Genomic DNA, 25,993 nt, shown 5'->3' with positions numbered 1-25,993 from the left:
CGCTGACTCATGGTCCAGCAGGCATGGACAGGGACGTTACCTGTCTTTCACGGCCCATTGGGTCACTCTTCTGCCTGCTGGGAAGGATGCAGGACAAGGTGCAGTAGTGTTGGAGGTTGTTCCGCCACCACGCCTCCAAAATGCTACTATTGGTTGTGACACACCTCTCTCCTCCACCCCCTCCTCTTCTTCTTCCTCCATGGCCTCTTCCAGTGCTCTGTCCTCAGAACCAGCGGTGCTCCGTAGGCGTTCCAGGGGCTACGCAAGTACGCAGGCAAAACGATGCCATGCCGTGCTTGCGCTGGTTTGTTTGGGGACAGGAGCCACACTGGGGCGGATGTTTTGTCAGCTCTGCAGGGGCAGGCCGAGAGGTGGTTGACGCCACGCCAGCTTAAGCCAGGAATGGTGGTTTGCGACAATGGCACCAACCTCCTCTCCGCCCTCCGACAGGGACAACTGACCCATGTGCCCTGTGTAGCTCACGTCCTTAACCTGGTGGTGCAGCGGTTCTTGGGCAGGTACCCCGGCTTACAGGATGTCCTGAAGCAGGCCAGGAAAGTCTGTGTGCATTTCCGCCGATCATTTAATGCCTGTGCTCGGCTGGCTGAGCTCCAAAAGGAGTTGAACCTGCCCAAGAACCGCCTTATATGTGACATGCCCACCAGATGGAACTCAACATTGGCCATGCTGCAGCAGCTGCACACGCAGCAGAGGGCCATCAATGAGTACCTGTGCGACTACGGCACCAGGACAGGGTCAGGGGAGCTTGGTTTTTTCTCACCACGCCAGTGGGGCATGATCAGGGATGCATGCACTGTCCTGTCACTGTTTGAGGAGGCCACAAGGATGGTGAGCAGTGACAGTGCATGCATCAGTGACACTGTACCTCTTGTCCACCTCTTGGAGCATACGCTGCGTGGAATAATGGACAGGGCACTTGAGGCAGAACAGAGGCAGGAAGAGGAGGACTTCCTTGCCTCTCAAGGCCCCCTTTATCCAGACAGTGTTCCTGCTGTGCCACCCATCACACAGGAAGAGGGTGAGGAGGAGGAAGAGGAGGAGGAGGATGATTGTGTCAGCATGGAGGTGGAGGCTGGCACTCAGCATCAGCATCAGCAGCAGCAGTCTTATAGGGATGATTTACAGTCCCAAGAAACACGTGGACTTATACGTGGCTGGGAGGAGGTAGCTGCGGATCATGTTGTCCTTAGTGACCCAGAGGACTCCGGACCGAATGCCTCAGCTAACCTACGCTGCATGGCCTCCCTGATCCTGCAAAGCCTGCGGAAGGATCCTCGTATTCTTCGGATCAAGGAGAGGGACCATTACTGGCTGGCCACTCTCCTTGATCCACGGTACAAGGGTAAGGTTGCCGACCTTATCTTGCCATCGCAGAGGGAGCAGAGGATGAGACATCTCCGGGAGGCCTTGCAGAAAGCTCTGTGCAACGCGTTCCCAGAGACTGGGAGGTTACAAACTCCTGGTCCTGGACAACGTGTTGCTGAGGCATCGGTCAGAAGGAGCGGTGGAGAAGGTGGCCGTCTGACTGATGCTTTCAGACAATTTTTTAGTCCGCAGCCCCAAGGTATGATTGGTTCCAGCACCCATCGCCAGCGTCTAATTTACATGGTGCAGGAATACCTAGGGGCAAGGTCAGACTTGGACACCTTTCCCACCGAAAATCCTCTGGCTTACTGGGTCTTGAGGATGGATCACTGGCCAGAGCTTGCACAGTATGCAATTGAGCTACTGGCCTGTCCTGCATCCAGCGTTCTTTCGGAACGCACCTTCAGTGCTGCTGGTGGCTTTGTTACCGATCACAGGGTGCGCCTGTCCACCGAATCAGTTGATCGACTGACCTTCATCAAGATGAATCAGTCTTGGATCACCCACAGCTACCAAGCACCTGAAGCTGATGTAACCGAATAATTTTTTTTGAAATACCACATCCCTTCAAGACTGCCTATGCTGATGCTGAGTGACTGTCCTGTTATGTTGATTGTCTATCCTCTTCCTCCTCCGCTGATATGTTGGAAGAACATTTTTGGTTCTGGGTGATGCCAGCAGCCCAATTTTTCTGCCCCTGTTTAACAGGGGCGTTTAAGTACAATTTTTGATGCAATGCTTTGCAGCAGGGCTAATTCCTGCAATAAAACTAGAGTATATGGCAGAGGTTGCAGTGTGGTGGCACCAGCACCAGTGCCTAAGGGCCAATTTTTCTGCCCCTGTTTAACAGGGGCGTTTAAGTACAATTTTTGATGCAATGCTTTGCAGCAGGGCTAATTCCTGCAATAAAACTAGAGTATATGGCAGAGGTTGCAGTGTGGTGGCACCAGCACCAGTGCCTAAGGGCCAATTTTTCTGCCCCTGTTTAACAGGGGCGTTTAAGTACAATTTTTGATGCAATGCTTTGCAGCAGGGCTAATTCCTGCAATAAAACTAGAGTATATGGCAGAGGTTGCAGTGTGATGGCACCAGCACCAGTGCCTAAGGCCCAATTTTTCTGCCCCTGTTTAACAGGGGCGTTTAAGTACAATTTTTGATGCAATGCTTTGCAGCAGGGCTAATTCCTGCAATAAAACTAGAGTATATGGCAGAGGTTGCAGTGTGATGGCACCAGCACCAGTGCCTAAGGCCCAATTTTTCTGCCCCTGTTTAACAGGGGCGTTTAAGTACAATTTTTGATGCAATGCTTTGCAGCAGGGCTAATTCCTGCAATAAAACTAGAGTATATGGCAGAGGTTGCAGTGTGATGGCACCAGTGCCTAAGGCCCAATTTTTCTGCCCCTGTTTAACAGGGACATGTAATTACAATTCTTGATATAATATTTCACAGGAGGGCCCCTTCCTGTGCCCACCCAGAGTAACGGTGAGGACTTATAGTGTTGTGGCACCAGCACCACAACCACCAAAGGTAAATTTTTCTACCACTGTTCAACAATGGCATGTAATTACAATTCTTGATATAATCGTTCACAGCAGGGCGCTCCAGCGCCCACCAAGAGTCACTTTGAGGGCTTACAATGTTGTGGCAAAACCAACACCTTGTTCCGCCATTTCTGCAGAGCATATAGCCCCTACTTTCAAACATCCAACTTACAAACATCTCCTACTTTCAAACGCAAGGACACAGCAGCAAGTGAGATGAAAAAAGATGGACGACAAAACAAATTATACAGGGGTGATAACCCTTCCCTATGTTTTCCAAAAAGCTTAAAAATAGTTTTTTTGACTGGAGCTACACTTTAAAAATGTACCAGTTGAAAATTACAAACAGATTCAACTTACCACAACAAACCTACACAGTCCCTGTCTTGTTTGCACCGCCTGTATACTGCTGTTCTGAGTATATAGGGCCTGGGGGGCACACGCATTTCCTTTTTTTAATATGGGTACAGGGTTCCCCTTAACCACTTTCAGACCGGACCATTTTGCTGGTAAATGACCAGAGGTCTTTTTACACTTTGGCACTGCGCTGCTTTAACTGGTAATTGCGCGGTCATGCAATGTTGTACCCAAACAAAATTTGCGTCCTTTTCTTCCCACAAATAGAGCTTTCTTTTGATGGTATTTGATTGCCTCTGCGATTTTTATTTTTTGCGATATAAACGTAAAAAGACCGCAAATTTTGAAAAAAAATGATATTTTCTACTTTTTGTTATTAGAAAAATCCAATAAACTCAATTTTAGTCATACATTTAGGCCAAAATGTATTCAGCCACATGTCTTTGGTAAAAAAAAAGTCAATAATTGTATATTTATTGGTTTGCGCAAAAGTTGTCACATCTACAAACTAAGGTACGTTTTCTGGAATTTACGCAGCTTTTAGTTTACGACTGCCTATCTCATTTCTTGAGGTGCTAAAATGACAGGGCAGTACAAAACCCCCCCAAATGACCCCATTTTGGAAAGTAGACCCCCTAAGGAAATTGATAAGAGGCATGTTGAGCCCATTGAATATTTTATTTTTTTGCCTCAAGCGATTGAATAATGACAAAAAAAAAATTTTTTTTTTTTTTTTACACAAAGTTGTCACTAAATGATATATTGCTCACACATGCTATGGGCGTATGTGAAATGACACCCCAAAATAAATTCTGCTGCTTCTCCTGAGTACGGGGATACCACATATGTGGGACTTTTTGGGAGCCTAGCCGCGTACAGGGCCCCGAAATCCAAGCACCGCCTTCAGGCTTTCTAAGGGCGTAAATTTTTGATTTCACGCCTCACTACCTATTACAGTTTTGAAGGCCATAAAATGCCAAGATGGCACAAAACCCCCACAAATGACCCCATTTTAGAAAGTAGACACCCCAAGCTATTTGCTGAGAGGCATGTTGAGTCCATGGAATATTTTATATTTTGCCACAAGTTGCGGGAAAATTACAAACTTTTTTTTTTTTTTTTTTTTTTTCACAAAGTTGTCACTAAATGATATATTGCTCATGCATGCCATGGGCATATGTGAAATGACACCCCAAAATAAATTCTGCTGCTTCTCCTGAGTACGGGGATACCACATATGTGGGACTTTTTGGGAGCCTAGCCGCGTACGGGGCCCCGAAAACCAAGCACCGCCTTCAGGCTTTCTAAGGGCGTAATTTTTTGAGTTCACTTCTCACTACCTATTACAGTTTTGAAGGCCATAAAATGCCAAGATGGCACAAAACCCCCACAAATGACCCCATTTTAGAAAGTAGACACCCCAAGCTATTTGCTGAGAGGCATGTTGAGTCCATGGAATATTTTATATTTTGCCACAAGTTGCGGGAAAATTACAAACTTTTTTTTTTTTTCACAAAGTTGTCACTAAATGATATATTGCTCACGCATGCCATGGGCATATGTGAAATGACACCCCAAAATAAATTCTGCTGCTTCTCCTGAGTACGGGGATACCACATATGTGGGACTTTTTGGGAGCCTAGCCGCGTACGGGGCCCCAAAAACCAAGCACCGCCTTCAGGCTTTCTAAGGGCGTTACAGTTTTGAAGGCCATAAAATGCCAAGATGGCACAAACCCCCCCCCCCCAAATGACCCCATTTTAGAAAGTAGACACCCCTAAATTTAGGGGTACACTAGTGAGACTAGGTAATAAATGGCGGGTGCCCTGAAACTATAAAAAAATAACTAACCAACCAGCGTCACCTGTAACAGTTATATGGTGATCACTGGTGAAAGGGTTAACTAGGGGGCAATCAGGGGGCTTTATGCGGTAGTATATGGGGGTCCCTGGCGCTATAAAAAGCTGCGGCGAACCTAAATACCTACCTGCCTAACTAGCGTCACCTGTGACACTAATACAGCGATCAGAAAAACGATCGCTTATTAGGCTGGGTTCACACTGGAGCGATGCGGGAACGCCACGAATGCGCGGCGGGTTCCCGCATCGCATGCCTCCCGGCGGCAGTTCACACTGCCCTATGCGAACTGCTGGGAGTGTCAGTGAAATGTTAATGACACCCCCAGATCAGTTCGCATATCGCAGTGCGATCTGCAAACTTGGATCGCATGGTGTGAACACCCATGCGATCCGATTCTGCTGCGGACCAAAAAAAGGGTCCCGTGCGAGTTTGCGGCGGGTGCGGCGGGTGCGACACGAATTCAGCCATACTATCTGTATAGCTGAACTCGAATCGCACAGAGATCGGATGTGATTTGCACTGCAGTGCGGTGCGAATCACATCCGTTCTCATAAACCGCTGCAATGTGAACCCAGCCTTAGTGACACTGGCGACGGGGGGTGATCACGGGGTTAAACCTTTATTGGGGGGGTTAGGGGGGTACCTTAGAACTAAAGGGGGCTAACCCTAACTGCCCTAACAGTTATTAGTCACAAATGACACCTGCCGGGTGATCAGGGGGTTAAACCTTTATTAGGTAATAAATGGCGGGTGCCCTGAAACTATAAAAAAATAACTAACCAACCAGCGTCACCTGTAACAGTTATATGGTGATCACTGGTGAAAGGGTTAACTAGGGGGCAATCAGGGGGCTTTATGCGGTAGTATATGGGGGTCCCTAGCGCTATAAAAAGCTGCGGCGAACCTAAATACCTACCTGCCTAACTAGCGTCACCTGTGACACTAATACGGCGATCAGAAAAATGATCGCTTATTAGGCTGGGTTCACACTGGAGCGATGCGGAAACGCCGCGAATCCGCGGCGGGTTCCCGCATCGCATGCCTCCCGGCGGCAGTTCACACTGCCCTATGCGAACTGCTGGGAGTGTCAGTGAAATGTTACTGACACCCCCAGATCAGTTCGCATATCGCAGTGCGATCTGCAAACTCGGATCGCATGGTGTGAACACCCATGCGATCCGATTCTGCTGCGGGCCAAAAAAAGGGTCCCGTGCGAATTTGCGGCGGGTGCGGCGGGTGTGGCGGGTGCGGCGGGTGCGGCGAATGGCTGAACTCGAATCGCACAGAGATCGGATGTGATTTGCACTGCAGTGCGGTGCGAATCACATTCGTTCTCATAAACCGCTGCAATGTGAACCCAGCCTTAGTGACACTGGCGACGGGGGGTGATCACGGGGTTAAACCTTTATTGGGGGGGTTAGGGGGGTACATTAGAACTAAAGGGGGCTAACCCTAACTGCCCTAACAGTTATTACAGTCACAAATGACACCAATGCAAAAAAAAAAAAAAAAAAAAAAAAAATGACATTGGTGTCACTGTGACTGGGGGGGCAGGGGTAATTGGGGGGGTGATCGGGGGGTAAAGGGGGGGTGTGAGTGTGCCTGGCATGTTCTACTGTGTGTGGGATGTGTTGGTGCAACTCACTGATCCGCTCTCCTCCGTGTCGGAACGAAAAATACCGACACGGAGGAGAGAATACATCACTTCCTCTCCTGTGTTTACATTACAGGAGAGGAAGTGATGTCACCGGGGATTTCCATTCGTCGGGAGCGATCGCGAGGGGGTGGCCATGAATGAATGGCCGTCCCCTCGTCCGGGATCGCTCCCGAACGAAAACCGACCGCCGCAGGCACCGGGCGGGGGCCCGATCGGGCCCCCGACCCGCGGGAGGCAAATCACGTACATGTACGTGCTTATGCCTGCCCGTGCCATTCTGCCGACGTACATCGGCGTGCGGCGGTCGGCAAGTGGTTAATATGCGTACAAGACCCAAATAGGCTGGTAATGGGCAGGGAGGGCTACCCATGCCATTTTTCTGAATGATTTTCAACCATATTGCAGGAACCAGATATAACATTAAAACTGCAAGCAGTTTTAAATGGTGTTATTTCCGTTTAATGTCATTTTGTGCAGGGACTGTTCTAAACATGGGAAACACGTGGCACTTCACAGGCATACTACATATACCCCCCAGGCACCATATTTAAAGGAATATTTCACTTTTTTTTTCACTTTAATCGTCATTAAAATCAGTGCTCCCGCCAAAACGGCCGTTTTTAAAACTTTTTTTTTGCATTGACCCATGTCCCCTGAGGCAGGAGTCAGGTCCCCAAACCCTTTTTAGGACAATATCTTGCATATTAGCCGTTAAAATTAGCACTTTCCATTTCGAACGTTAGAGTCCCATAGACTTCAATGGGGTTCTAACGTTCGTAACGAACGTGGGGTCCGTTTGAAAGTTCTGGTGCGAACCGAACCGAGGGGTGTTCGGCTCATCCCTAATCCTAAGGATCCAGCCTGGAAGTCCTGGAAAACAGAGTGAGGCCTCAAAGTATTGAAGCACAGAGAGAGCTTCCTGGGATACAAGTTGAATCACAAGTGGAGATGAAACATTCATTTTTTATGTCAGTGTCACTAAGATGAGGTGACAAGTAGCTGGGCTGGTGAAGTTTGGTGCAGCATGTCATGCGGTACTGGCTCCAAAATGCTACACGGAGGGGGAAAAGTATAATGAGGGACTGTTATTTATAGTGTACAATGTATAAAGGAGAAGATCTGTGCCATTGAATAAAACTACAGTCTGTGTAAAGAGTGTCACTCATTACTGAGAGCATCGCATTAATGCTACACTTGCATTTTGACATATGCCTCTGGCAGCCTGCAAGGGCATGAGCACACACTCCTCTCCTTTCCCACCTGGGCACCACCCACATGATGATCAATTACTTAACAATGCCTAAAGGGATGCTAGGGTTGTGTCCTGTCATATAAAGCTTGAGAAGGACTAATAGCAAAGAAAGCTAATGAGAGGTGTAACAGATCGGTAAGAGAGGGGATTGTTGATGATTTAGGTAGGTTTATATTGTGGAGATGCCAGTTTGTAGGGAATTGTGAGTAATTAGTTTCAGCACAGAGAAGGATCTGCTAAAAAGCTGGAAAAAAGGCTGAATTTCAGCTTTAATTGTTCGGCATTTGCAGCAAGATAATTAAAACTTGACTGGTCTCTCATACCTAGGACATCTGGATGCTTGAGCAAAATCCTCAGACCAATTCTTATTGTTGTACTTGTGGTTTCAGTCCCGGCAAAGAATAAATTCAACACTGTGACGAACAAGTTTTCAAAGTGAAACTCTGTGTTGGGATTATCCTTTTCCTGACAACAAAACAGAAATCACATACTGAAAACCTGAAAACCTTGAAGAAGAATTCCAGCATATACAGTGCTCAAAAAAATGGAACGCTTTGAAAACACATCAGATCTCAATGGGGAAAAATATCTTGCTGGATATCTATACTGATATGGACTGGATAATGTTTGAGAAACTAAAGCATGCCACATCTTTTAATGGAAATGAAAATGATCACCCTACAAGGGGGAGGGGGCTGAATGCAAAGACACCCTGAAAATCAAAGTGGAAAAATGATGCAGCGGGCTAGTCCATTTTGCTAAAATATCATCGCAGCAACTCAAAATGGTACTTAGTAGTTTGTATGCTCCACATGCTTGACAACGTTGGGGGGCATGCTCCTAATGAGATGACAGATAGTGTCCTGGGGTATTTCCTCCCAGATCTGGACCAGGGCATCACTGAGCTCCTGAACAGACTGAGGTGCAACCTGGTCTGGGATTTCATCCCGATACCCAATGGCAGTCAGGGTGCCATTGTCTAGCCTAGTGATTCTCAACCAGGGTTCCTCCAGAGGTTCCTAGGGGTTCCTTCAGCATTGGGCAATTTCTGCCTCTCAGATAAGTTCCCACTGACACCATTGATCTTTTTAGCTATTTGTAAGGAGGTAATTCTTCCCAATGACCACGAGTGTAAGGACCATTCTTCCCACTGACCATCACACCAATGTATCAGGAGTTGTAGACTTCTAACTTTTAGCAGGGGTTCCCCGAGACCAGAGAACAATTTCAAGGGTTCCTCTGAGTTGAAAAGGTTGAGAAAGGCTGGTCTAGCCTGTAGAGGTTTGTGCATCCCTCCATGGATATGCTTCCCCAGACCATCACTGACCCACCACCAAAATCAGACATGCTGAATGATGTTACAGGCAGCATAATGTTCTCCACGGCTTCTCTAGACCCTTTCATGTCTGTCACATGTGCTCAGGGTGAACCTACACTCATCTGTGAAAAGCACAGTCCACCAGTGGCAGACCTGACAATTGTGTTGTTCAATGGCAAATACCAATAAAGCTCCACGGTGCTGGGCAGTGAGCACAGGGCCCAATAGAGAACATCGGGCCCTCAGGTCACACTCAGGAAGTCTTTTCCCAATTGTTTGGTCAAAGACATTCACATCAGTGGCCTGCTGGTGGTCATTTTATAAGGCTGTGGTAGTGCTCATTCTATTCCTACTTGCACAAAGGAGCAGATACCGGTCCTGCTGATGGGTTAAGGCACGATCGTACCCTTTCTTTAGCACACATGTGCTGATAACGTCGGTGCAAGAGTATTTGGTAAATATCTCCTAAACCGTGCAGATTTAGAAGATATTTCAAGTACCTACAGGTAAGCCTTATGATATACTTACCTATAGGTAAAAGTGGTGTGTAAGGGTTGACAACCACTTTAAGCCACTCTAACATGTTTAAACTATCATCACTATCTCTTAATGCAGTGTGAACCTGTGCATGTGATTTATTAAAAAAATGCAGTATATGTCTAATTTCTGAGCACCTTTCGGCACTCACGTGATTGACTTGCTCTCTCCTCTTCCCATCTGACAGCTGCAGCGGGTGGGGCCGAGATTCCCCCACTGATGTCAGCTGGGAGGGGAGGAGGAGAGAGCTGGCCGGTCATGTGAGCCCCAAGCATCACTCAGAAATTAGGTATATAAATTTAAAAGGGCCAAAGGTGCTTCAACAGAGCAGAGTATTGAGCAAAGACTGTGAATACTTACTGTATGTACGCGTGATTTTTTATTTATTTTTTGTTTTTTTATTTTTTTTATAAATTTGCAAACATTTCAAACAAACTTCTTTCACGTTGTCATTATGGGGTATTGTTTGCAGAATTTTAAGGAAAATAATACATTACATTTTTATTCAATTTTGGAATAAGGCTATAACATAATGAAATGTGTAAAAAGTGAAGCACTGTAAATTAGACATGTGCAGAGTGAAATATTTCGTTTCGGAATTTCGTTTTCGTCCGAAAACTTAATTTATTTAGTTACTCCCGAAATTCGTTTTTATTTATTTCGTTTTTCGTTCAAAAATTGCATTCGTCCGAAAATCCACATGAATTACGGTCGAATCTGTCTTGGAAGGCTTATGGTGTCTGTCGAATGTATAAAGAAGATTCGACGGAGCTAACTATATAGCATACTTTAGAACCCTATTAAAGTCTATGGGACTCCAACGTTCAAAATCTAAAGTGCTAATTTTAAAGGCTAATTTGCAAGTTACTGTCCTAAAAAGTGTTTGGGGACCCGGGTCCTGCCCCAGGGGACATGTATCAATGCAAAAAAAAGTTTTAAAAACGGCCGTTTTTTCGGGAGCAGTGATTTTAATAATGATTAAAGTGAAACAATAAAAGTGTAATATTCCTTTAAATTTCGTAGGGGGGGTTGTCTATAGTATGCCTGTGAAGGGGCGCATGTTTCCCGTGCTTAGAACTGTCCCTGCACAAAGTGTCATTTATGCAGGAAAAAAAGTCCTTTAAAATCACTCGCAGCTATTATGAATTGTCGGCTCCGTAATACAGAGAACACTCATTGAAAGTCATTGATAAAAAAATAAATAAAAAAATAAATAAATAAAAAAGCGTGGGGGTCCCCCAAATTCAATTACCAGGCCCTTCAGGTCTGGTATGGATATTAAGGGGAACCCTGCCTCAAATTTAAGAAAAAATTTGACGTGGGGTTCCCCCTAAATATCCATAACCAGACCCTTCAGGTCTGGTATGGATATTAAGGGGAACCCCGCATCAAATTTAAAAAAAAATTGACGTGGGGTTCCCCCTAAAAATCCATACCAGACCCTTTATCCGAGCACGCAACCTGGCAGGCCGCAGGAAAAGAGGGGGGGACGAGAGAGCGGCCCCCCCTCCCTCCTGAACCATACCAGGCCACATGCCCTCAACATTGGGAGGATGCTTTGGGGGTCTGTGACCCCTCAAAGCACCTTGTCCCCATGTTGATGAGGACAAGGGCCTCATCCCCACAACCCTGGCCGGTGGTTGTGGAGGTCTGCGGGCGGGGGGCTTATCAGAATCTGGAAGCCCCCTTTAACAAGGGGACCCCCAGATCCCGGCCCCCCCTGTTTGAAATGGTAAGGGGGTACAAAAGTACCCCTACCATTTCACAAAGAAAGTGTAAAAAATGGTTAAATAAAACAAACACACTTTTGAAAAATTCCTTTATTAAAAATAAAAAAATAAAAAAAAGATTCCAGCGGCGGTAATCCACTCTTGCTCTCCAGCGACGGACGGTCATCTCTCCAGCGATGTCTCATCCAGCGCAGCGAATCCTCCATCCTTCTTCTGTCTCCGTGGAGGAGACACTACAGGCATTCCGGCGGCTGACGTTTCTTATATACGGAGGGCGGGGCCACCCGTCACCTGACCCCGCCCCCCTCTGACGAAAGGGGAAACCCGGGGTTCCCCGTGACGTATGGGTGACCCCGCCCCCCTCTGATGTAACGGAAACCTGCCTGTGTTACATCAGAGGGGTGCGGGGTCACCCATACGTCACAGGGAAGGGTTTCCCCTTGCGTCAGAGGGGGGCGGGGTCAGGTGATGGGTGGCCCCGCCCTCCGTATATAAGAAACGTCAGCCGCCGGAATGCCTGTAGTGTCTCCTCCACGGAGACAGAAGAAGGATGCTGCGCTGCGCTGGATGAGATGAGACATCGCTGGAGAGATGACCGTCCGTCGCTGGAGAGCAAGAGTGGATTACCGCCGCTGGAATCTTTTTTTTATTTTTTTATTTTTAAAAAAGGAATTTTTCAAAAGTGTGTTTGTTTTATTTAACCATTTTTTACACTTTCTTTGTGAAATGGTAGGGGTACTTTTGTACCCCCTTACCATTTCAAACAGGGGGGGCCGGGATCTGGGGGTCCCCTTGTTAAAGGGGGCTTCCAGATTCTGATAAGCCCCCCGCCCGCAGACCTCCACAACCACCGGCCAGGGTTGTGGGGATGAGGCCCTTGTCCTCATCAACATGGGGACAAGGTGCTTTGAGGGGTCACAGACCCCCAAAGCATCCTCCCAATGTTGAGGGCATGTGGCCTGGTATGGTTCAGGAGGGAGGGGGGGCCGCTCTCTCGTCCCCCCCTCTTTTCCTGCGGCCTGCCAGGTTGTGTGCTCGGATAAAGGGTCTGGTATGGATTTTTAGGGGGAACCCCACGTCAAATTTTTTCTTAAATTTGAGGCAGGGTTCCCCTTAATATCCATACCAGACCTGAAGGGCCTGGTAATTGAATTTGGGGGACCCCCACGCTTTTTTATTTATTTATTTATTTATTTATTTTTATCAATGACTTTCAATGAGTGTTCTCTGTATTACGGAGCCGACAATTCATAATAGCTGCGAGTGATTTTAAAGGACTTTTTTTCCTGCATAAATGACACTTTGTGCAGGGACAGTTCTAAGAACGGGAAACATGCGCCCCTTCACAGGCATACTATAGACACCCCCCCCCCCCCCTACGAAATTTAAAGGAATATTACACTTTTATTGTTTCACTTTAATTATTATTAAAATCACTGCTCCCGAAAAAACAGCCATTTTTAAAACTTTTTTTTGCATTGATACATGTCCCCTGGGGCAGGACCCGGGTCCCCAAACACTTTTTAGGACAGTAACTACTAACTTGCAGAATCTTTTCTCTCTGTCAAATCTTTTTTCTCTGTCGAATATTTTCTCTATATAATCTTGGACTAATAGAGGTAAGGTTAGGCACATTCGACCACAGGTTCTATAGACACAGATTGTTGTCAGAGTCATGTCGAATCTCCTATTCTATATCGAACTGTTGTAACAATGAAAACGAAAATAAAGCATTTATTTATGTCGGATCTTTCGTTTTTCGGATTTTGTGCTTTCGTTATCGTTTGTCAAAACGAAAACGAAAATAGCTGAAATTCGGACGAAAATGCATTCGGACGAAAACGAATGCACATGTCTACTGTAAATACTTTTCCCCCTGTCCCGTCTGTATTGAACTGTATTGTAATTCTGCTGTCCCCCTCTACATTGTAAAGCACTGCACAAGCTAAACTGGCGTTATAGAAATTGCGTATAATAATATTAATAGTAATAATAATAATATAATATTAATAATAATATTGTAATTGAATGTTATTAAAAATGATCTTTTAATTTTCAATCTGCAGTGTTGTAACTTTCTGTAAAATGCTATGCAATATGGCTACATGGAGGAATTCTGTACTCAGATGGTGTACAGAACGTCCCCAGAAATGTAATTTTCTGCTTGTGTGATTGGCTTACTGATTTTTGGGATGTCTGCACTAAGATACAAATCAGATCTTGAGCATCCCCTGCAACAAAAAATTCATTTTTGGTGAGATACTCCCAAAGGGAAATCACGTCTAGAGGGATGCAGACCTTGCCAATGATCTCACCCTGCAGGTGCAGCAGCTGCTTGATAATTATAAAACCACTCCCATTCAAATTCACTCTGAACACAGACACAAACAATCAGCTTTAGAATAACAAAAGGTAGAAATCTACAATATAAGTTTGTTAGAATCCCTGCAATGTATATAGATCAAGCCGGGGGGGGGGGGGGGGATTTGTTTGTTTTTTTCGAAAGTGGAGTTACTCTTTAAGGAACAAATATATTATGTATAGGGCCCTGCCATTATTTATTTTATCTGTAGGCCTAGAGTTGGAGCAACAATAAAGTAGAGTAGAGGTGGTATTGGCAAACAATTACTTGGCTAACTTTTCATAGCTAAATGGTCCAAAGTCCAAGGTCAGCTAAAAGCAGAACTTCAGGTTGGATTATTTTTTTTTTTTTTTTTTTACTGTTCTTTACTGATACTACTGATACCACTTTTTTTTTTTTTTTTTGTGCATTACAGCTCCATATTGTACATATGGGGCACCTCTCCTCCAGCAATAAGGACTTCAGGCTGTGAGAGTCTCAGCAGCTGTATTGATGCAGTCACTGTAGCCAATGGTCTTTCATTGGTCCAAGCAGTATAGCAGCCATGCCCACAGCAGCTTCAATTGCACAGACTTCTTATGCCGTGTACACACGATTGGACTTTCCGACAGACTTGGTCTGGCGGACCGGAATCCGTTAGACAATTTGATCGCGTGTGGGCTCCAGCGGACTTTTTTTACCCCAAAAGTCAGATGGACCTAGAAATAAAACATGTTTCAAATCTATCTGACGGACTCAAGTTAGACAGACTAAAAATCTGGAAAACCGTTCGTCTGTGGGCTAGTCCGACGGACCAAATATGACACAAGGGAAGCTATTGGCTACTGGCTATTGAACTTCCTTGTTTAGTACCGTTTACATCATCACGTTCAAAACTAACGGACTTTCAAACGGACCTAGTCCGGTTGTGTGTGGCCAAGTCCACGCGTTCAGAAAGTCCATCGTACCTCCGCTGAAAGTCCGTCGCGAAGACCGTCGGGAAGACCGTCGGACCTAGTCCGTCAAAGTCCGGTCGTGTATACGCCGCATAAGACATATAGTCTGCATTGTCATACAACAAATAGGAGACAATGGGACTAGAGTGGTCATGTGACCACTACATAATATTTTGCTAGAAAATTTGTATAAATAAAGCATTTGCTTTGTCCTGGGGTAGGGGAGGGGCCTAAAGGAAACAATTACTTTGATGCCTGGCGTTCTGCTTGAAACCTATTTTTTGGATTGGGCCTGGAAGAATTAGAACCGCCTTCTTGATTTTATTGCTGCCTGTGACCCTACTGGGGAATTTGCCTCTCACTTTCTGTCTCAGTGGCAGGGGTGAGTGATGGGAAGTGATAGGAAGTAACAGGAAATGTCTCAAGTGGGGACTTTGTTGAGTTTTTTTTTTTTTTTCTTTATGTCTGTGCCTTCTTATTCTTGGGGCACCCATACATGTTGTGGTGCCACAAGGGTAATAAGTGAAGGAAAATCTCCCAACAGAATGAACAGACTAGAATATAAACCTATCAAAACAAAATACGAAGGACAGATTTTCAAACCCTTTTCCACTCTATTGAAGTCTGAAAAAGTTTTTTGTTGGAGATGAGGTTTAAAATTCAAGTGCATGGCTCATTGTTAAACATAATATAATGTGATGAAGCGATTGGAGGCATCTTAAAAGCTTTCCATTTTAATCTCCTTGGTTAACTAATAAAAGTTATGAGTTTAACTCTGTTTTATGTGATTCTATGGCCCATAGTACAATGTTCTGTTATTGATAGCCATATTTTCTGCAATAGGCTACAGCTATCTACAGACAATTATTACATAATCCCAAAATATGTTGATTAATTTCTATGGGAATCAGAGAAACTTCTCATCATCTCCATTTTTTTATAACAAACCCCCTTGGCATATGATTTGTAATAAGCATTTCTTACCTCGTCCATCTTTATCAGGAAACAGTCAATATAATCCCTGGGACAGTTTTTGTCCAGGGTTTCTTGATGCTCCTTTACCTTATCCATTACAAATGCTTTCAAAGTGATGATATTCTTCCATGCTTTTTGATGAGGTCCAGGCAAATGGCGGAAAAGATTTGGGAAAGCATTTAGTAGCTGAAATAAAAATAACCAATTATAAGGTATCTGTATATGCAGGAGAAAAGCACAATAAAATATTATCTTTTTAATTAGCAATTTATATTGTCTTTGAGTTGGGTTCTTCTCCGGAGTTGTATAAATGTGCTTTATATGCATTTTGCCAACTCAGAACTACAGGATTATATCTATTATCTAACTTGCATACAGTTATTTTGGGCTTCTTCAGTCTCATCATTGTGTAAGTGTATATATTTGCCAGCACACCATGGATCGACACTTCTGTCCAAAGGTTTCTTTTATTTATTATTTAGTGCACCGTTTCGGAGCTGTGCAGGGCCCCTTCGTCAGGCATGTGATAAAGTGCAACAGTGTTAGAGCAGATAATAAATACATTATCCACCAATCAGAACATGCAGGAAAAAAAAAAAAGAATGGTAACGCCCCCACCCTGTGACGTCAATCTGACGTCAGAATCCTGCCAAAAAACATCAAAACATAAAAGGCAGCAAAATAACTTAAAGCGGAGTTCCACCCAAAAGTTTAACTTCCACTCGTACTCCTTCCCCCCTCTGGTGCCACATTTACCACCTTTCAGTGCAGCGGGGGGACAGGATACCTGTCTTTCACAGGTATCCTGTCCCCACTTCCAGGAGCCTCAGACGCAGGTATTTGCGTCATCACTGGGGCTCCCTCTCCTCCCTCCTCCTTCACTGGCCCCCGGGCCAGTAGGAGAGAGGAGCTGTGCCCTGCGCATGCACAGTAGGGTTCCTGGCGTGAAGTCGTAAGGCTACACTGCTGGGTTCCCTTACTCACAATGGAGTCAGCAGGCACCCTACAACTGATGGAAACACCAGCTGCGTTGCCGACATCGCTGGACTTCAGGACAGGTGAGTGTCTTATTATTAAAAGTCAGCAGCTGCAGTATGTGTAGCTGCTGGCTTTTAGTTTTTGCAGCGGTGGGCGGACCTCCGCTTTAAAGTAGCCTGGGGTAATCAATCTATAATATTGCAGAATACAGTCCACATGTGAAGCATCAGTGTACATGTAATAGATTTGGCACATCAACCAGATGCGCTCGATCACAAACAAGAAACCACGAGGATCCAGTGGTTTGCTGTATGGGAGCTTTGGCCACCAATCACAGTGCCACATATGCCGTGCATGCGCACAGAGCTCATAACAACACAGTGACTGGAGGATGCCTATCTGTGGGGCCGCCATCGCCACGGAAACCCCTGTCGTATGGCTGGCACCGCATTGGTTAACCAACAGTGCAGAAATTAGTGCAAGTGTGTAGAAGCAAGACTAGGAAAGGCGAGAAAAGCAAAGAAGAGTGATGCAAGAACGGGAGAAAGGTATAAGATGAGTAATATGAAAGTAAAAGGAGAAATGTTAAAAAGGAAAGAGGAAGGGGAAAGGGGAAGAAAACAAAAGAAAGAAAAAGAAAAGCACCATGGGAGGAAAAAGGAAAGAAATACAAAAAAGAAAAGCAAATGTCAATTAAGCACAGACAGGAAACAGGGGAAAATGGAAAAAGACAAAGAAAAAAAGGGTGGAAATGACAAACGGTGGATCAGAGAAAAAGGGGGAAAAAGGAGAAAAAAGAGGGAAGAGGAAAAAGGGGGAAAAAAGGCAAGAAAAGGGAAAAGAAAAAAAAGTAGAGCAGGAAAGCAAAGGAGGGCCAAGAAAACAAATAAAAAAACAAAAAATAAATGAAAGGAGAAATAAAAATAAATACAAATACAAACAAAAGTGAATATGAAAAAATAAATAGAAATAATTATGAGAAAATTATAATAAATACATAATAACATAATATTGAAAATTTAAAAATAAATATAAATATAAAAATAAATAATAACAGGCAGAGAGGAAACAAAATAAATCAAAACTAAATATAACAAAAAATGAAGGTGAAAACAGGAACACAAGTAACTATAAATAAAATAAATATACGGCCAAGGAAGGAAAACATCAGTGAATCGCTCCTATGTGAGGCACTCAATGCTCATACCATGGGATCAGCTTAAAGTTATGAAAAATCAAAAATCAAAATGTTTAATATGCTAGCCATCAGTAGACAAATTGTCACCTTCAGACCTTTGAACATGTTGGAAAACCATAGGTATTCATGACCAGTTACCCTAGGTGAATATGCCAGGTTGACAATTGGGTGTGGGAATCAGAAAGGAAAAAAGTATGAACAAGAAAAGAAAACAAGAGAAATATATTACATGGTATGCACTCTACCCAATAAAGCACTGCCCAACCTAGGCATTAGTATGAAATGTACGGTGTCACATTTTTGTGTATATCAAAGACAAATAGGCCAAAGAGGAAAAAACTATAAAAATGAAGAGATTATTATCTGTTCTGGAGAGTGGGAAGCTTCCATTTTGAGTCTGAAGGGCCATATATCAAGCGAAGGGTGGAAAAATTACATACTTGCTTAGTATTCTGAGCCTAAAGCCTGTTTATGTCAGTTTATGACACTAGCAGAAGCTTCTGAGCTGTGCAATTAGCTACAACATCCTAAAGCATCCATTGAGCTCTCTTAAAGGTGGCATCTGAGATTCAACAAAACAGACATGGACTGTATTACCTCCATTGCTCCCACTGGTCACCTTGTGACATCTTGTGCATCCTCATCTTCCAATAAATGTTGACTCCACTGTAATACGTTCCTCTCTGTATAGTTACTTTTGTATGGCTGCATACCTTGCTTGCTCTCTACCACATCTAATCAGGGAAAACTTTGCATCCATTGGGAAAATGTAAAGCACTCTCCCAATGGCACCAGTGCTGAGTGGACGACCTCCTGTATTCACAATGCAGCAGGGCAGCTTCTCGGCTGCTTGACATGGGACCCAGAAGATAGTGGAGAACACTGTAATAGCGGTTCCTAAAACAATGCTTCCCAAGGGATCATCCAGGAATTGTATATATCAAGATAGTGGAACTGGCATGCTGTGGATGTACTTTAAACATAATTTTTTCACTTTTCTGATAACTATCTGGAGGTGGATATCACTGTGATCCATTTGTGGATATTGCATTTGGGATCAACTTCTGGATACTATATTATCCACTTCACAACTGCCCTATAGCAATTTTACATAATCCTGCACTTTCGGGTCTGGGGAGCAAATGTGCCCCACTGGCGGCTTGCTCCCATTGTGATTATGCACACCGGGAGCTGATCAGCTTCATTTCCGCAAGCACCTGCTGATCATTTGTTACAGAGGCAGTCTGCCTATGTAAACATGGCAGATTGCTGTTCTGCAAGTAGGGAAGGCATGGATCCTGTGTTCTTGCAACGCATGTCTTTCCTTGGTAAAAGCAACTTCAAGGCACTGTATATGGTCTGGTTATCTCCAGAACAAAGAAAGAGGGTCCGCCATCTGCCTTTACAGAATGACCTATTTCTTCATAAACCTAGTACTCAGTTGATTGGAAGAAGATTGGATATACTGTTGCTATACAAGTATAAAGAATGGGACCAAACTATGTAAGAAACTCTTACAAGTGTAAGATATGGAAACCATGAACATGACTAGCAGTAGTTGTTGGTGTCAGGTAATGCCAGAATTTCTTTCTTAAAACAAAAGCTATTTACATGTCTTTCTTTTGTTCTATCCTTTTTAGAATTATTATGGAAGTGATGGTATGAGAATACATGCTCTTTTGGGAACCCCATACGACCTCTATTAATTATACACTTGATTGAACTTCAAAAAGCTTAGAAGCCAGCAATAATTATTTTACATTCATAGCTTACTTTCAGTCCAGGTTTACAATATAGAGACACACGTATGTTGTGTTTACCTGCCCAGCTAATGAATTTACTATTCCAAAGGCTTCTTTCAGCAAAGCAAGAAGGCCAAGAAACTTCTTGTCTTCGTAATCAAAACGTTCACCAAATACGATGGAGCATATCACGTTGGATACTGCCAGAGTCAAGAGGTATGTGGGGTCAATAGGTGAACCTGGAAGGAAATTGAAACATTCTCAGACTGAATAATATTATGATACATGCTTTTTAAGGTGGATTAGAAGGGGAAAAAAACTGCTGGATGAATGTCACAATCATTTGATCAGTTGTCTTGAATGCTGACTTCTGTTTTTTTTTTTTTTTTTTGCTTAAAGAGGAAGTAAACACTGATTGGTATACTTCCTCTTTCATTCCCTGCAAAGGTAAAGCATTATGGACTACTATGCATTGCATAGTCCATTATGTGTCACTTACCTGACACAGGAGCCAGCGATGTCACCGCTGTCCCCTGTAATCCGGTGCATCCATATTCTCGGTGGGTATTGTTGCTCCGCCGATGACATTCAGCGAAGCCGCAATGACGTCACTCCCACGCATGCGTACGGGAGCCGCCACGCGCGGCATATTCGTCGTTGACAGTGCCGCGCTCAGTGCGCCTGCGCACCACTGTCTAAGGTGCATGCGCCGTAGACAGCGGTGCCTGTCTTTCGGCAAATATCTTCTAAACCGTGTAGGTTTAGGAGATATTTCTTGGACCTACAGGTAAGCCTTAATCTAGACTTACCTATAGGTAAAGTGTGTTGTTAGGCCGCGTACACACGCGGGGACTGTCTGCCGAAACTAAGTTCGTCAAACAGTCCGCTCAAACTTTTGAATGAACGAACATGCCCACACACGGCACTTTTTGAGCGGACAAATACGGCAAACTTTGTTCGTCGTACTAAGTCCGCGCAACTTTTGAAATGAACGGACTCACCCACACACGAGGCAACAGTCCGCTCATTTCGAGCGCGTGTGCAGGTAGGCGGGGCCCGCGACGGAGACGTCGCGGGCTCCGCCGCCTGGAATGTACTTAAAGGGAAACCCCAACGCCGAAAAAAATCGGCGTGGGGGTCCCCCCAAAGTCCACAACAGACCCTTGTCCGAGCACGCTACCCGGCCGGCCAGGAAAGGGGGGCGAGCGAGCGCGCCCCCCTCCCGAGCCGTGCCGCGTGCCCTCAACATGGGGGGTGCCTTGGGGAAGGGGGGGCCGCGCGGCCCCCCCACCCTAAAGCACCTTGTCCCCATGTTGATGAGGACAAGGGCCTCTTCCCGACAACCCTGGCCGTTGGTTGTCGGGGTCTGCGGGCGGGGGGCTTATCGGAATCCGGGAGCCCCCTTTAATAAGGGGGCCCCCGGATACCGGCCCCCCACCCTATGTGAATGAGTATGGGGTACAATGTACCCCTACCCATTCACCTGTAAAATAAAAGTACCCAAAAAAAAAACACAACACACGAGATAAAATATTTTATTGCACAGCTCCGGGGTCTTCCGTCTTCGGGGGTCTTCTCGCCGGACTCCTCCGCTATCTTCTTGTAGCTCTTTTGCTAGCGGAGGAGTCCGGCTTTCTTCCTCCCCGCCGCCGGCCTCTTCTCCCGACTTCGGGGGTCTTGTCCCCCTCTTCGGTTCTTCTGCCGGGCCACCGCGCCTTCTTATAGCTCTTTTACAGGCGGTGGCCCGGTCTTCTGTCGCCGCCGCCTTCCGTTCTTCTGCCGAGCCACCGCGCCTTCTTATAGCTCTTTTAGAGGCGGTGGCCCGGTCTTCTGTCGCCGCTGTCGCCTTCCGGTCGCCTTCCGTTCTTCTTGTTGTTCTTCTTCTTCTCCAGGAGATGTTGACACGTCGCTCTCTCCGTCCGGAATGCCAGAGCCGCGCTGTGCGGCCACTTATATAGTGACAATGGGGCGGTGTCACATGGTATATGTCACATGGGTTGGTCACATGGTGACCCCGCCCCCTTACGATGTCATTGTCCCCATGTGACATCAACCCATGTGACCAACCCATGTGACATATACCATGTGACACCGCCCCATTGTCACTATATAAGTGGCCGCACAGCGCGGCTCTGGCATTCCGGCCGGAGAGAGCGACGTGTCAACATCTCCTGGAGAAGAAGAAGAAGAACAAGAAGAAGAACGGAAGGCGACCGGAAGGCGACCGGAAGGCGACAGCAGCGACAGCGGCGACAGAAGACCAGGCCACCGCCTCTAAAAGAGCTATAAGAAGGCGCGGTGGCCCGGCAGAAGAACGGAAGAGGGGGACAAGACCCCCGAAGTCGGGAGAAGAGGCCGGCGGCGGGGAGGAAGAAAGCCGGACTCCTCCGCTAGCAAAAGAGCTACAAGAAGATAGCGGAGGAGTCCGGCGAGAAGACCCCCGAAGACGGAAGACCCCCGGAGCTGTGCAATAAAATATTTTATCTCGTGTGTTGTGTTTTTTTTTTGGGTACTTTTATTTTACAGGTGAATGGGTAGGGGTACATTGTACCCCATACTCATTCACATAGGGTGGGGGGCCGGTATCCGGGGGCCCCCTTATTAAAGGGGGCTCCCGGATTCCGATAAGCCCCCCGCCCGCAGACCCCGACAACCAACGGCCAGGGTTGTCGGGAAGAGGCCCTTGTCCTCATCAACATGGGGACAAGGTGCTTTGGGGTGGGGGGGCCGCGCGGCCCCCCCTTCCCCAAGGCACCCCCCATGTTGAGGGCACGCGGCCTGGTACGGCTCGGGAGGGGGGGCGCGCTCGCCCGCCCCCCTTTCCTGGCCGGCCGGGTAGCGTGCTCGGACAAGGGTCTGTTGTGGACTTTGGGGGGACCCCACGCCGATTTTTTTCGGCGTTGGGGTTCCCCTTTAAGTCCATAGCAGGCGGCGGGGCCCGCAACGTCTCCTTCGCGGGCCCCGCCTACCTGGAGACGCGCTCGAAATGAGCAGACTTTCCTCCGAGCGGGAACAGTTTGCTCATTTCGAAAGTGGCCTACACACGGGCGGACTGTCCGCTCAAACCAAGTTTCAACGGACAGTTTTTCGGAATTTCCGAAAAACTTTGTTCGTCAAACTGTCCGCTGAAACTGTCCGCTGAAGCCCCACACACGAGCGGACTGTCCGCTGAAACACTGTTCAGCGGACAAAGTTGAGCGAACAGTCCGCCCGTGTGTACGCGGCCTAAGGGTTTACAACCACTTTAATACATTTATTTCTTATGATTGTCAACTGCATTAAGTGGCCATAATGCAATATCTTCCTGTCTGAGGCATTTCAGGTCAAAATAACACATTATGGGAAATAGGGAATAGGGGAAATAGGGAATCAACGTAGAAAAAAATGTTGTTCAGAATTTATGATGGTTGGGTAAATGCTTGTGGCATTTGTTCAGCACATTTTTATAAACAGACCCCTAAGTGTTGTGAACTTATCTCGACAGGGCCTAAAAACAAACCAAGGATAAATTATGTATATGGCAGTTGATAGTCTACAGGGTAGATAATTCCACTAAAAATTTCACTAATGCCACATTCTGCTATGGGCGTAGTCACTCCTATAAAATATATCTCAGTTTATTGTAGGATGAATTTCCAGCTTAAGGCCCCATTCACACTAACAAACGGAGCTGTTAGCTATTACATGCCGGAAACCCAGCTGGAGCTCCCGGTGATTATCTGCAGACAAAAGTCCCATTGAAAGCAATGGGAGGCTGACATTTTCTGCAGCTAATTGTGTCTGCTTGCATGTAATCACTAATGCAGCAATTACATATGCATGTCTGCGCCCAGGGCCAATTATTTACATGTGACCGCTCTGTGATAGACTCACCCAGGACAGAGGCTTTTGGAGGGCACTGAATGCTAGCCTCTAGCACACTGACTATGGGTCCTGGCACTTGAGGGAGCTACAAACATTTAGGAAGATGTTCTGTTATGTAATATAAAAGGACATTATTAAGGTTAATGAGATCTGGAAAGCCCTGGGTCTCCTGTTGTCTACTAATCTGAATGGTCTTTCACCCATCCCACTGCTGCCACTTATTTAATGGAATGTCCCACACTCCGCTTGAATGCTTCTGTCTGTATACAGCTTCCTCCAGTCTGAACATAGATATCAGCTATTATAGCCGCATATTGCAGCCAAGAACTAGGCAGGACTCGTTTGGCTGCTAAATTGGAAACTTTTATTGAACAAACTTATATACCACAAGAGGACCCTCCTCCCCGATCATATTACCCTAACAATACAAACTGTAACCAGGAATATAATTACGACAACCTAACATATAGTATACACATTACAATAATTAACCACCTGGAAACTCCTGGCCCAAGGCTCACAAAGTACAATACATGTTATTACAAGTGTAAACACATCGCCTAATAGTTTGCTAGGAGACAATAGGTTTGTTAATTAGCACAATTAACAGTGGGTGAAAGGCTCTTCAGACTAATAGACAACAGGAGACCCAGGACTTTTTCAGATCTCATTAACAACGTTCCTTTCACATACACCTGTCTACTGAGTCCCAAGCTGACAGAGACCATCATGGCATCCTTAAAAATTTCCATTTGTATTACATAACCAAACATCTTCCTAAATGCTTGTAGCTCCCTCAAATAACAGGGCCCATAGTCGGTAAGCAATAGGCTAGCATTTAGTCCCCTCCAAAAGCCTCTGTCTTGGGTGAGTCATTCACATGCTCCATGATCAATCGATAATAAGCTGATGATACAATGTGGAACCCCTCCCTCCATAATGAAAACAAAATAAGCCATCAGAAGTGTAGAGAAGGACCCTCTCTGTGTGGAAGCAGTGCTCTCTCTGCAGGTGTCTAATGCCCATGATGAATCACATCTAGAGTTCTCCAATCAGCAGGGTGCATGAGCTTTGCTGAGTGGAGAGTTTTAGCTGTGACTCAGCAGGGAGCATGTCAGCCCTCTGTAGAGATATTACTGCTTGAACACAGAGAGAAAGAGCCCTTCTCTGTACTATGCTGGAAGGGTAAAGGCTCTTCTACTAGGGTTGTGGCTGCTTCCTTCCTAAAGAAAAGCCTATAGTTAAACCTACCTGCTTTTTTTCTAAACTCCTCTCTAAGACATTGAGACTCTTCCAGAATCCGCTCTTCAACACTTCTCTTCCCCATCCCGAAATTCCTCAGCGTGGTGAGAGAGAAGCGACGAAGCTGTTTCCAACGCTCCCCGTTACTCAGAATTACTCCTATTAATGGAATCACACATCATTTAAGAATTCCTGAAATTAATGTTTCAAGTTGTATCTGTTATGATGACATCGGCTCATGCCTCTGGGACTGTTACATACCATAGCCCTTAAAAAATAATTCAGCTACAGGTGCTTTTCCTCTATCACTGAAGACATCTGCATTGTCTACTAGCGCCTCCTTCACAGCATCATATCCATGTAGGACAACCACACTCATGCTCCCTAGATGTACAGTGAATACATCTCCATGGATCTTCGCAAGCTATGACAAAATCAGAAGAAGAAAAGTTGTACTTTATATTGTTGTATAGATGGCTCTGTAAAAAGTTTCAATCAGAGATAGGGAGTGCAAAGAAAATCATTTTATATAAATAGCACAGAAGTATTTTTAAAGCTTTCATGACCAGAGCTCATTGAAGCTTACATACAGACCAGATTTAGAGAGATGACACAGTTATGTAAATTCCGGTGATGGTGCACTCCTTGGCTGTGTTCACTAATGTGTGACAAAGATCTTCCTCCTGCTATGGCCTCTCATTTTGCTATAATGTTACAACATTCCAGCCTGGTCACTGGAGGAGACAAGATTGAGAAAATGCTTCCTATTGCCTGCAGCATACTGTTGATATCATCACATCCTAGGCAAAGTCACTTAACTGTGACTGAGGCCGCGTACACACGCGGGGACTGTTCGCCCAACTTTGTCCGCTGAACAGTGTTTCGGCGGACAGTCCGCCCGTGTGTGGGCTTTCAGCGGACAGTTTCAGCGAACAGTTTGCTGAACAAGGTTTTTCGGAATTTCCGAAAAACTGTCCGCTGAAACTTGGTTTCAGCGAACAGTCCCCTCGTGTGTAGGCTTGTTCGTCAAACTAAGTTCCGCGCATGCTCAGAAAGGA

General features: G+C 45.6%; 1 protein-coding gene across 3 annotated transcripts in view; it reads right to left on the bottom strand.

Moving 5' to 3' along the window:
- Nucleotides 1–25,993, bottom strand: part of LOC143982687 (cytochrome P450 2C8-like) — a 55,167-nt gene that overhangs the window by 19,183 nt on the left and 9,991 nt on the right. For all 3 annotated transcript variants that reach the window (XM_077481623.1, XM_077481614.1, XM_077481632.1), the window contains 5 exons: nucleotides 25,197–25,359; nucleotides 24,945–25,094; nucleotides 19,908–20,068; nucleotides 15,921–16,097; nucleotides 8,378–8,519 (listed from right to left, as the gene is read on the bottom strand). In XM_077481623.1, coding sequence (XP_077337749.1) covers nucleotides 8,378–8,519; nucleotides 15,921–16,097; nucleotides 19,908–20,068; nucleotides 24,945–25,094; nucleotides 25,197–25,359 — 793 coding nt within the window. The remainder of the gene's footprint in view (nucleotides 1–8,377; nucleotides 8,520–15,920; nucleotides 16,098–19,907; nucleotides 20,069–24,944; nucleotides 25,095–25,196; nucleotides 25,360–25,993) is intronic.

This window comes from Lithobates pipiens, unplaced genomic scaffold, assembly GCF_037356315.1.
Source record: "Lithobates pipiens isolate NorthernLeopardFrog02 unplaced genomic scaffold, aLitPip1_a1.2 Scaffold_1, whole genome shotgun sequence".
NCBI classification, from domain to species: Eukaryota; Metazoa; Chordata; class Amphibia; order Anura; family Ranidae; genus Lithobates; species Lithobates pipiens.
The sequence above is the reverse complement of the archived record's forward strand: the minus strand, read 5'-3'. Positions and strand labels throughout refer to the sequence as shown.